At 66.3% G+C, this 10,383-nt stretch overlaps 2 protein-coding genes across 8 annotated transcripts; one reads left to right on the top strand and one right to left on the bottom strand.

Annotated features, from left to right (window-relative positions):
* Nucleotides 1-298: 298 nt before the first annotated feature.
* Nucleotides 299-4,829, top strand: LOC308230758 (RNA-binding protein 4B-like). Of its 7 annotated transcripts, none has more exons than XR_013958570.1 (4): nt 299-356; nt 787-1,208; nt 2,461-3,800; nt 4,200-4,829. XR_013958570.1 is itself a non-coding variant. In XM_080635683.1 (4 exons), the coding sequence occupies exons 2-3, from the start codon at nt 797-799 to the stop codon at nt 3,150-3,152; spliced, it is 1,104 nt and encodes a 367-aa protein (XP_080491809.1). In that variant the 5' UTR covers nt 299-356; nt 787-796; the 3' UTR covers nt 3,153-3,159; nt 4,200-4,829. The 7 variants fall into 7 exon arrangements, 6 of the variants coding, with proteins under 6 accessions (XP_080491809.1, XP_080491807.1, XP_080491812.1 ...); XM_080635683.1 differs by having other exon boundaries at nt 2,461-3,159; XM_080635681.1 differs by having other exon boundaries at nt 2,461-3,159; nt 3,801-4,829.
* A 130-nt stretch (nt 4,830-4,959) lies between these two features.
* Nucleotides 4,960-10,377, bottom strand: RBM14 (RNA binding motif protein 14). Its single transcript, XM_080635676.1, is given in 4 exon segments — nt 4,960-6,059; nt 6,379-7,996; nt 9,834-10,188; nt 10,191-10,377. Coding segments are annotated over 4 exon segments (2,298 nt in total). The 5' UTR covers nt 10,308-10,377; the 3' UTR covers nt 4,960-5,851.
* Between the last annotated feature and the right edge of the window lie 6 nt (nt 10,378-10,383).

Here is a 10,383-nt window from a genome sequence, read left to right as displayed (position 1 = left end):
AGATGGGCGGGGAAGGGATGAGGATGGAATGGGGATGAGAATGGGATTCGACCATGGATAGAATGAGACTGGGCTGGGATTGGAAACGGGGTGGGCATGGGATGGGATGGGAGGGTTTGGGACCGGATGGGATCCGGGGTGTCCGCGGGTCACCGCGGCACCTCCCCCCGCGGAGTCCTCAATGGACTGCTCCGACGCCCCGCCCCTCTTCGCCCGTGATTGGCTCCGGCTGCTCTGAGGGGCGGGCCTAGCGCCTGAAGGGCAGCGGAGCTGCCCAATGGGAGCGCAGTGGGAGGAGCCCGAGCCGGGCCGCTCCGCCGCCATTTTGTGAGCACCGCGCGGCGGACGGGGCGCAGGTGGGGGCGGGGCCGCGGCGGCGCCGGTACCGGGGGGAGGAGGGAGCTGGGGGGGGGTTTGGGGATGGAGGGGGCCATGGGGGGGGGCCGGGACCGGCAGCGCTGCCGTGGGGCCGCATGGGCTGGGCCGCTGGGGAGAGCGGAGGCTTTGGGGGTGGGGGGGTTCGGGAGACAAAGGCCCGGTGAGGAGCGGGGCTGAGCCCCGGGGGGGTTGCGGGGGGCACAAAAGCCTAACGGGGGGAGTGCAGTGTTTTGGGGTGTTTTAGGAGGTTTTTGGGGCACAGGCATGGGGGGTGCAGGGTTTGGGGGCTCTGCCCTGCAGGGGTGCAGGGATGTGGGTCAGGGCCGCCCCCCGTACGGCACAAGGCGGGTGTCGGGGTTCGCACACAGCGCGGCACTGACCGGCCCCCCCCGCCCCGGCCCGGTCCAGGCTGTTCGAGATGGTGAAGCTGTTCATCGGGAACCTGCCGCGGGAGGCGACGGAGCAGGAGATCCGCTCCCTGTTCGAGCAGTACGGGAAGGTGCTGGAGTGCGACATCATCAAGAACTACGGCTTCGTGCACATCGAGGACAAGACGGCGGCCGAGGACGCCATCCGGAACCTGCACCACCACAAGCTGCACGGCGTCTGCATCAACGTGGAGGCCAGCAAGAACAAGAGCAAGGCCTCCACCAAGCTGCATGTGGGCAACATCAGCCCCGCCTGCACCAACCTGGAGCTGCGGGCCAAGTTCGAGGAGTACGGCCCCGTCATCGAGTGCGACATCGTCAAGGATTACGCCTTCGTGCACATGGAGCGGGCGGAGGACGCGGTGGAGGCCATCCGCGGGCTGGACAACACCGAGTTCCAAGGTGATCCGTGCCGGGGAGGGGGCTCGGAGCATTCCCGGTATTCCCGTTAGATGTTTTCGCTCCCTCTTCCAGCTCCGGCTGCGCAGGTTGGGGTTGCAGCAGCAGCAGCACCATGGGTGAGGCCTCAGGTGGCCCCACCGGGCTCGCCCGCCTTTCCCCTCACTGCAATTAAGTGCAAACGGGGGGGCTTAGTTTGGTTTTTGCTCTCTTTTCCACATCCCATCTCCCATTGTGCCGCACAGGGCACAAGGAGGCCGTTCCCGGCGCGGTGCCGGAGCGAGGGCAGGGGCGTTCGGGGCTGGGGGAGGACGGGACTGACCCATCTCTGACTTAACCCAGCACGGCCGCCCCGCAGGAGGATCCCGACGGCGAAGTCCCAACTCTTGTGCCGACGGCGCGGCGTGAAGCCAGGCTGCCGCCCGCCCTCGTAGCCTTGCCCTGCCTGGTAAGAGGGTGAGCGGAGGCGCCCGATCCCGCGCCGGCCGCGGCCCCGGTGCCGGCGGCACGCGGCATCGCTCGCTCGGGCTCTCGCTGTCCCGGCGCGGGAGCTTTCGCTGGCAGCCGCGGACGCAGCGCCGGGGCTGAGCGTCCGGATTCAAGCTCGTGGCGAGCGTGGTCTCCGGCCGGCCGGGGCGTCAGGGAGGTGTCCGGTGCTTCAGGCGGGGGTTCTGGCAAACCCCGCTGCCCCTGTTCCCTCTCCCACCGGGATGGTGCAGCTGCATCCGGAGCTTCCCTGGCCGCGGTGGCATCCGTGGGAGCAGCAAGTGCCGCGGCTGCGCTTGGCTTGCCTCGTGCCGTGCTCCGGGGTTGTCCCGTGTTGTATACGTCTTCCCGCCTATGGCGGGAGCGTTTTCCGGCGGGAAGCTTGTAAGGGGCTGTTGGTACCGCGGGCTCATCCCAGGCTGCCGTGGCAGCACTGTCGGGTGCTGGCAAAAAGCTGTCTTGGGCTTTGTATTGGGGTAGTTGTCGGCTGGTGGAGTCACCAGAGCCCGGCCTGGCTTAGCCTGGCGTGGGCAATGCTTGGTCTCGCTGGTGTTCTCCTGGTAAGTCAGGTGGTCGGTGGCCAGGTCCCGCTCGAGCCCATTGTGGGCTCCTCCTGCGCCGGGTTGCTCCCTGCCGCGGTGCCCAGCGCCATCGGAGGCTGCGCGAGGGTTGGGCTGCGGCCAGTCCCGTCCCGCTGGTGCCGGTGGTTGTGAGTAGCCTCTTGGTGCGGCCTCACTGATGGCTTCCCTCTCGCGTCTCTCTCCTCAAGGCAAGCGGATGCGCGTGCAGTTGTCCACCAGCCGGCTGCGGACGGCGCCCGGGATGGGAGACAAGAGCGGCTGCTACCGCTGCGGGAAGGAAGGGCACTGGTCTAAGGAGTGCCCGGTAGATCGCCCGGGGCAAGTGGCGGACTTTGCCGAGGCCTATAACGAGCAGTACGGAGCCGTGCGCACTCCCTACACCGCGGGCTATGGGGAGACCGTGTATTACGATGAGGCGTACGGCGGGATGGCCGACTACTACAAGCGCTACCGCGTCCGCTCCTACGCCACGGCCTCTGCGTACGACGCCTACGCGGAGCAGACCATGGCCCAGTACTCCCAGTACGCCCAGTACTCCCAGGTCCAGTCCTCGGCCATGGCCGCCACCACAGCCATGGCCAGTCGCATCCCCACCACCTTAGACGCGTACGATAGAGCTCTGCTGCCGACCCCAAGCGCGGCGGCCGCCGTTGCCGCCGCTGCTACCGCCGCCGCGGCGGCCGCCTCCTCCACCTATTACACCCGGGATAGAAGCCCCCTGCGCCGCACGGCCGCCGCGGCCACCACCGTCGGAGAGGCGTACACGTACGAGCGTGGGCAGCTGTCGCCGGTCTCCTCGGTGGCCCGGGCCTCCCTCTACGACCTGCAGCGGTTCGGGCGGGACCCGTACGCGGACCGGGCGCGGTACTCTGCCTTTTGAGCCGGAGGTGAGCGTGTTCGCACGGCTGCCGTGCGGCGGGAGGGGGAACCCCGGCTGCTGCAGATAATGGGGGGGCTGCGGCCCCCCCAGGCACTGGTTGTGCTGGTCGAGCGTCTGTGCCTCTATGCGAGCCGGGATGAACGGCTGCGGTGAAGCAGGGCCAGGGCTTGCCGGGCGTTAAAGCCGAGTTGCTGGCTCTGGATGCTCTGCCCGGTGAGGATGTGCTGCGGCCATCGGTGCTGCTGGTGGAGCTGGTCAGTCCCGGTGGGCTGCTCTCCCTCGTGGCTCCCGCTGCTTGTAGTCTCCTCCGCAGCCAGTGCTGAGGCTGTGTGCCGTGCTGGCACAGCCACCGTGGGGTGGGGGGTTCCCACAGAGCTGCCAGCCCTGTGTGCCGTGGCTGCCACACCTATTCCCTGGGAATTGCTCCTGTCCGGGGCGGTGCTCCTGGGATCTCCCTGGTGAAAGCCTCCACTGGCCGGGTTACTGCCCTGGCACGGGTCCTCCCAGGATGGCCACGATCCCAGCGCAGCCCAGCAGCCCCCGGCGCCACGCCAGGACTCCGCTGTGTCTCAGGAAGCCGCGCCGGGGCTCGGCCCGGTCCCCGGCACCATCCCGGCGCCTGCGCCAACTCTGCTTTTCTCTTTTCAGGTAAGATATTTGCGGCTGGACGTCGGGTTCCCGTCGCACACCGCATCGGCACCGCGCGTCTCGGGCTGCGCCAGGCTTCCAGCCAGGCTCAGCCAATGAGTCGGTTCCTAACGGACGCTCAGCTTCTTCCCAGCTTGGTCAGGAGTAGTTTGAGCCCCTTCCTTCTCGTGTCCCCCCCAGCCCAGCTTTTCCGTTTTTGTGGTCAGAATTTGCTTTTCAGGTAGTTCGGGGGCCCCTGTCCCCCCCCTAGCTGGTCTAGGCTCAGGTGGTTGAGCGAGTGTAGCCGTAGCCGTACCCGCAGCGCCAGCTTTGCTTTGCTTTGCCGCCCGCGCGGAGCCCTCGCCGGAGCCTCCTTGATTATTATTATTATTATTTCTATTTTTTTCTTTATTTTTTAAGAGGGTGAATAATCCACTCGTAGCTTTTCAGTCCCAAATGCCGCAGCTGACTGAGGCCGCCGCGCCACGCCGGCATGGGAGGGCCAGCCTTGTGCGTGGAGCTCATCCCGCGGCACTTAGCGTCCCCCAGCCCCACTGCCCGGTAAAATAAACTCCAGTTTTTAACAAATCCCCTGGCTCCAGGCCCCGTTATTTCTCTGGCCTTGATTCCCCCCCACTTACACCAGCTCGCAACCTCCTGGACTTACTGGTGCTGCCTGTGGCCCTGCCTCCACTGAGGAGCTCCCAGCCGGGGTCCCCCTGGGGTATGTGCTGCAAACGAAGGGGCAATGAGCCTGGGGAGGACCCCAGCCCCCCCAAAGGGGACCCCAGCCCCACACATTGCCCTACTAGCAAGCAGGGGCTGGGTTTTGGTGACCCCCTGGCTCTCATCCCAGTGCCCCTATGCAGGGCAGCTGCACCCTTGCACCCCGCTGTGCTTCCTCCTCCTCTGCCAGGCAGCACCTCTGCAGCTACCTGTGAATTAACCTCACTAGTGCCCTAAAGGGGCTCGTTGTTGCACTGCTCCCCCATCTGTCGGTGCTTGCTTAGACCCAGGATCCTGCCTTCATTGACATCCTGGCCCGTTGGGAGCCCCTTGTCACCCGCCGCTTCCAGGGTCACTCCACCTCATTTCCTTTGTGTGCTCACCCGCCGGCTCCTCCGTCACCGGGTGCGCGTCTCCTGGCACCTGCCCTGGAAAAGGAGGGGAGAAGCGTTAGTCCCTTCTGTGCAACTCGTTCCCATTGGGGTTACTGAGCCCCCCCACGGCACAACCGGGACTGCCCCGGCACAGGGGCAGAGACAAAGGCATTGTTGATACCGTTGTGGTGACAGGAACAGTCAGGGCACGGTGCCACGCACACACAACCAGAGCAAACACAGACCCTGCTTCACTGACTCAGTCTCGCCTCCTAAAACCGGTTTTTCTCACCCAAAAAAAGGCACCAGGCACCAATGTGTGTGCGCTGTGGCATAGTCCAGCAATGCCATCAGCAATGCCACAGCGCTTCCTGCTGCTGCCAAAACACCAATTGCGCTGAGTCTGCCAGCAGCTCTGGCACTTACTGCACAGCACCGCACAAAGCCCGGTTCTCGGAGGTGGATGGAGCCAGTGCCGGTGTTATAAACCCCTCACCGATGGCGTTGCTGGTGCCCCTGAAGCACTGAGGGAGGGAAAGAACCAAACGGGAGGCAGTTGGGAAACGGTGAAGAGCCCAACGTTTATTTACAGTCATACAAAACCTCGGTGCTGCGCTGAGCCAGCACCCTGCCACGGACTGACGCTGCCAAAGGGAGAATGAACCCCAAAAGGGGGAACTCGTGGTATAAAAGAGTGTGGGCTCTGCTCTGTGGCAATGACTGCTTGGGTTATAACCGGTGCCAACAGCTGAGACCGCAAAAGACGGCGCTACCACGCTACGGTGGGAGGGGACGGTGAACCGCGTGCCTGGCACCCAGCACCCGCTTTCCAACCGTACGCATGGATCCTTCTAAAACAACTCCAAAAAAGAGAAAGGAAAAAGCAGCTAAAAAAGAACCGTCCTGCCCCTGGGGGCGAGAGCCAGACCCGAACCGTGCCACGGCGCACGCAGCCTGCCTGCTGTCAGCGCCTCAGAGGCGGCGCTGGTAGCCTGAGTGGACGCGGGCGGCCGGCAGGTAATCGCCGTAAGTGCCCGAGTACCGGGCGTAATCGGGGTGCGCTTCCGGGAGGCGGCGGTAATCCAGCGGGGACTTTGTTGGCGAGCGGCGGTACGCGAGCGGCGAGTCTGCTAAGCGCCGGTAATCTGAGAGGTCAGAGAGACGGCGCTCGGAGCCGTACCTGCTCAAGAGAAGAGACACGTGGTGAATGAAGGGCAAAGCGCCCAAATCCACCACCAGTGGCCATCGCGTCCCACACAGGGACACACCGCAGCAGCGCGACACTGCCAGGCTGGCACTGGACACAGATCAGACGCTGCAGGAAGCCCCACCGCCGGCTCTACCGCCCCGGACGAAGCCCCATCCCCACCACCCTGGCACACAGCACCCACCCTTCCACACGCCGGAGCTGACACTAAGCCCCGAGCTGGGCACTGACACCCACCGGGGTGGCACAGAGCACGCTTCTTGGCCACCCGGTGCCCGGCCCGGCGCCGTACCTTTTAGCCATAGCGGAGGATTTTTTGTATGGGTCGTCGTAGGCGGCGCTGCGAGGTGGAGAGAGGCGGGTGCGCTCGTATGGCGGTGCGATGGCGGCCTGTGACAGGCCCAGGTAGGAAGCTGCGGGCTGCCCCAGCTGGCTTGGCCCGTCGTAGGCGCTGCCCGGTTGGGCTCGGTAGGCAGCCGCCAGCGAGGCGGAGGAGGGCTGCTGCGCCGGGTAGGACGCCGCCATCGAGCCAGAGGGCTGCGGCCGGTACGCAGCCGTCAGTGGGGCTGATGCCTGCGCCTTGTAGGAGGCGTTGATGGCCTGGCTGCCATAAGCTGCCAGTGAGGAGCCTGCCTGGGCACCGTAGGTGGCTGAGAGTGCGGTGACAGCAGACTGGCTGCCATAGGAGGAGGGCAGGTTGGCGGTGGGCTGGGCACCATAGGCGGCAGAGTGACCGGCAACAGGCTGAGCACCATAGGGGGCCGAGAGCGCGGGTGCTGGTTGGGCGCCGTATGAGACTGAGTGGCCGGGCACAGGCTGGTAGGCAGCAGCGGCGTGACTGGCCACCGCCTGGGCACCATAGGAGGTGATGTGTGTGGCCACGGCCTGCACACCATAGGAGGCAGAGAGTGTGGCCCCGGGCTGTGCACCGTAGGCGGCAGCGTGGCCGTCTATGGGCTGCGTGCCGTAGCCAGCAGCAGGCTGGGTGCTGTAGGAGGCCACATGCGTGGCCACAGCCTGGACACCATAGGAGGCAGTGGGGCCAGCAGCTGCTGGGGCACCGTAGGCAACAGCGGTGGCAGCCTGGGCGCTGTAGGAAGTGGGGTAGCCGGAGGCAGCCTGCGCCCCGTACGAGGAGACAATGGTGGCGGACTGGACACCGTAGCCAGAGAGCTGGGAGGCGGCAGGCTGCGCGCCGTAGGAGGCAGGGGCCTGGGCACCGTAGGAGCCGAGGGAGTTGGCGGTGGGCTGCGCACCAGAGGCGCCGATGGAGATGGAAGGCTGGGAGCGGTAGGCATTGCCCAGCGAGGCAGAGGGCTGGCTGCGGTAGGAAGCAGCCTGGCCGGTGGTGGGCTGCGGGCGATAGGCCACGCCGAGGGAGGCCGAGGGCTGGGCGCGGTACGTAGCCCCCAGCGAGGCCGAGGGCTGGGCGCGGTAAGTCGCAGGCTGTGCTGTCATGGGGAGCGTCACCGCTGCGTAGCCAGCGCGGGTCGGGGAGCGCCGGAGTGGGCTGCGGTCTCTCCCAAAGTAGGAGGGGGAGACGGGCCTGGCCTGCGCCTCGAAGGCCTCGTACTTGGCGGCGCCGCCAGTGCCGAAGCGCTGCTGGTAATCGTACAGGGAGGAGGCGGCAGCATAGCCGGCATTGGCGGCCGAGGGGAAGGCAGCATCGGCCACCCGGCGCTGCTGGTCGAAGCCCTCAATCTTGGGCTGGAACTTCTCTCGGTATTCCAGGCCGATCCTCTTGGTCTTGTCGAGGCCGAGGGCGGGCGGCAGGGCCTGGCCTGCGCCCTTCTTCTGGACGTTGGTGGAGAGTTCCACGTTCACTCTGCGCCCCTTCACCTCCTTCCCGTTAAGGTTTTCGATGGCAACCTTTGCATCTGCTTCGTTCTCCATGTGAACAAATGCATAGTCTGATAAAGCAGCAGACAGAGGATTATCAGTGAGGGGGGGAGAAAAGACAATTTGTTACAGGGTTGAATGCTTAAGGAGCCTCACGGGGGCCATGGTGGCTCAGCAGCGGCGGGACAGGCACTGGGACGGGCTCTGCCGGCCCTGCTCTACTGCTCAGGCAGCAGAGACAGAACCACCTTTATTTGCTTCCACCCCACAATGAATCTGGGCACAGCCTAACGCACCCAGCCTCCCGCCCAGCGGCCCCTGAACACCCTGGCACGGCTCTGGTTTGCTCTATTTCCCCCCGTTTTCACCTGCACCCCCACAGCTCAGCACCCTGCCCTGTGGCACCACAGCTCCTCCCTATCCATCTTCAGCACATGGGCACCAAGAGCCCCAGGGGCTCAGCCAGGCAGTCCTGGCAGTAAGTGGAGAAAAGCCAGAGGGGGCCCCTGCCCACTGAAACATCGAGTCTCTGGCAGGAGAAAGACAGTGGGAGAAGAGAGGCAGGGGATGAAGGAGAGGGGAGCACCGGAGCACAGCCTGCAGCACTGCACCCCGGGGCGAGCGGCACAACATGGCCCGGAAGCAGAGAGGTGGTGAAAGGAGATGGAAAGCGAGGCAGGAGTGGGAGAAGCAGGACCCGGAGCGGCTGTGCCGGGTCTGCGGCGGTACAGCAGATCCCCCTCTGCCCACCCACTGGCACAGCTCTCACCACTGCACTGTGCCCACACCAGGCCCATGGGGTTGGGGCTCAGATGCCACCGCCGCAGCCGGGGGGTGTCCCTGTGGCACGACGGGTCCTAGAGGCCGGCACGGGGCTGAAGAGCGTCCCCCCTGCAGCCATGGGCCAGGGGTCACCATAACCGGCACCACCGGTGACAGCGTATGGCCAGAAGGCTGCCGTATGGCTCAGCCAGGGCAGCCCAACCACGGGAGCGCAGCAAACCCCATCCTGGTACCTCAAACTCTGGCTAAACATCAGCACCGCTTCCCCCACCTCCTGCACGTCCCCCTCTGCTCCTCTTTGCCATCCCGCCCCTCGCTGGCTCCCATCCCACATCCACGTATCCCGCTCCAGCAGCATCAGGAGGAGGACGTCTTCTCCCTCCACCCCCAGCCCTCTCTGGGGGAACCCCACGAATCAGCCACTGGCCAAGGGGTGCCAGAAACTGTTGGCCCCGGTTTGGGGCAGTTTCTCATGAGCTCCGTTGGGAAGCTGTGACCTGGGACGAGAGAGCAGAGGCAACAACATCACCTCCCGCGAGGAGGAGCCGGCGGGGACAGGGACCTCGGGGGTGTCTCTGTGCCACGGGGCTGCCCCCGAGCACTTGGTGCTGGGGGGGGCCGGACCCGCGGTTTCACAGCATGTTCCCTGTGTGCTTTGGCTCTCCCACCTCTGCGGATGGGAAAGCGACTGCTCCACGTGGGAGCGTGTTTGTGGAGGTGAAGCTGCGCCGGGAACAGCCGTGGAGGCGGCAGCGGGCAGGGGGTCAACCCCGCCTGGGAGGCGATGATGGAGGCCGCGGCCTGGCTGGAGCGAGCGCACCGGGGGGGGTTTAATGGGACAGGAATCGGACGTGGGCAGCCCACAGGGGCTCGCCCGGCTCCGGCTGGGGCCGGAGGGGTCGGCGGGAGGCCCCCGCCCCCTGCTCCGTGCGTGGCGCCGCCGCCAGATCGCGCCGGGGCCGGGTTAGGGAGGGGGCAGACGGAACACGGGTCACCCGAGCCGAGAGCGGGGCCGGAGCGGCTCCGAACACGGAGGAGAGCGGCGAGCCAGCGGCGAGGGCTGCCCCAGGGGGGGCGAACCAGGCTGGATGTGCGGAGCCCCGTCCGCGGCGGCGGGTCCGGTACCTTTCACCACGTCGCACTCGACCACGGTGCCGTACTGCTGGAAGAGCGAGCGCAGCTCGCCGCTGGTGCAGGCGGCAGACACGTTCCCCACGAAGATCTTGCAAGTGTTGGTGGGCCGGGGCCGGGACGGCTCCACCACGATGCGGCGGCCGTGCAGCTGGTGCCCGTTGAGCTGGGAGATGGCGCGGGCCGCCGCCGCCTCATCACGGAGGTGCACGAACGCGAACTGCTTCATGAGGGCGATACCGAGCACGGGCCCGGCGGTGCCGGCGAAGAGCTCGCTCAGCTCCTCCGCCGTCGCCTCCTCGGGGACGTTGCCCACGAAGAGCTTCACGCCGGGGCGCATGGCGGCGGCCGAGCGGAGCGGAACCGAGCGGCAGCCGCACAAAATGGCGGCTTCTCCTCAGCACCGAGCGGGACGCACGGGCGCGCACTGCGCCTGCGCAAAGGCTGCGCGCCTTCAGTACTGCGCATGCGCAACCACCACCCCCCGCAAGCGTCCTCCCGCCCTTCTGCACGCCCTACAAGCCACGCCCCCGGGACCCCCGCC

Source organism: Psittacula echo (assembly GCF_963264785.1).
Source record: "Psittacula echo genome assembly, chromosome: 28".
Lineage (NCBI taxonomy): Eukaryota > Metazoa > Chordata > Aves > Psittaciformes > Psittacidae > Psittacula > Psittacula echo.
Note: the sequence above shows the minus strand (reverse complement) of the source record. Positions and strands in the feature narration are given on the sequence as shown.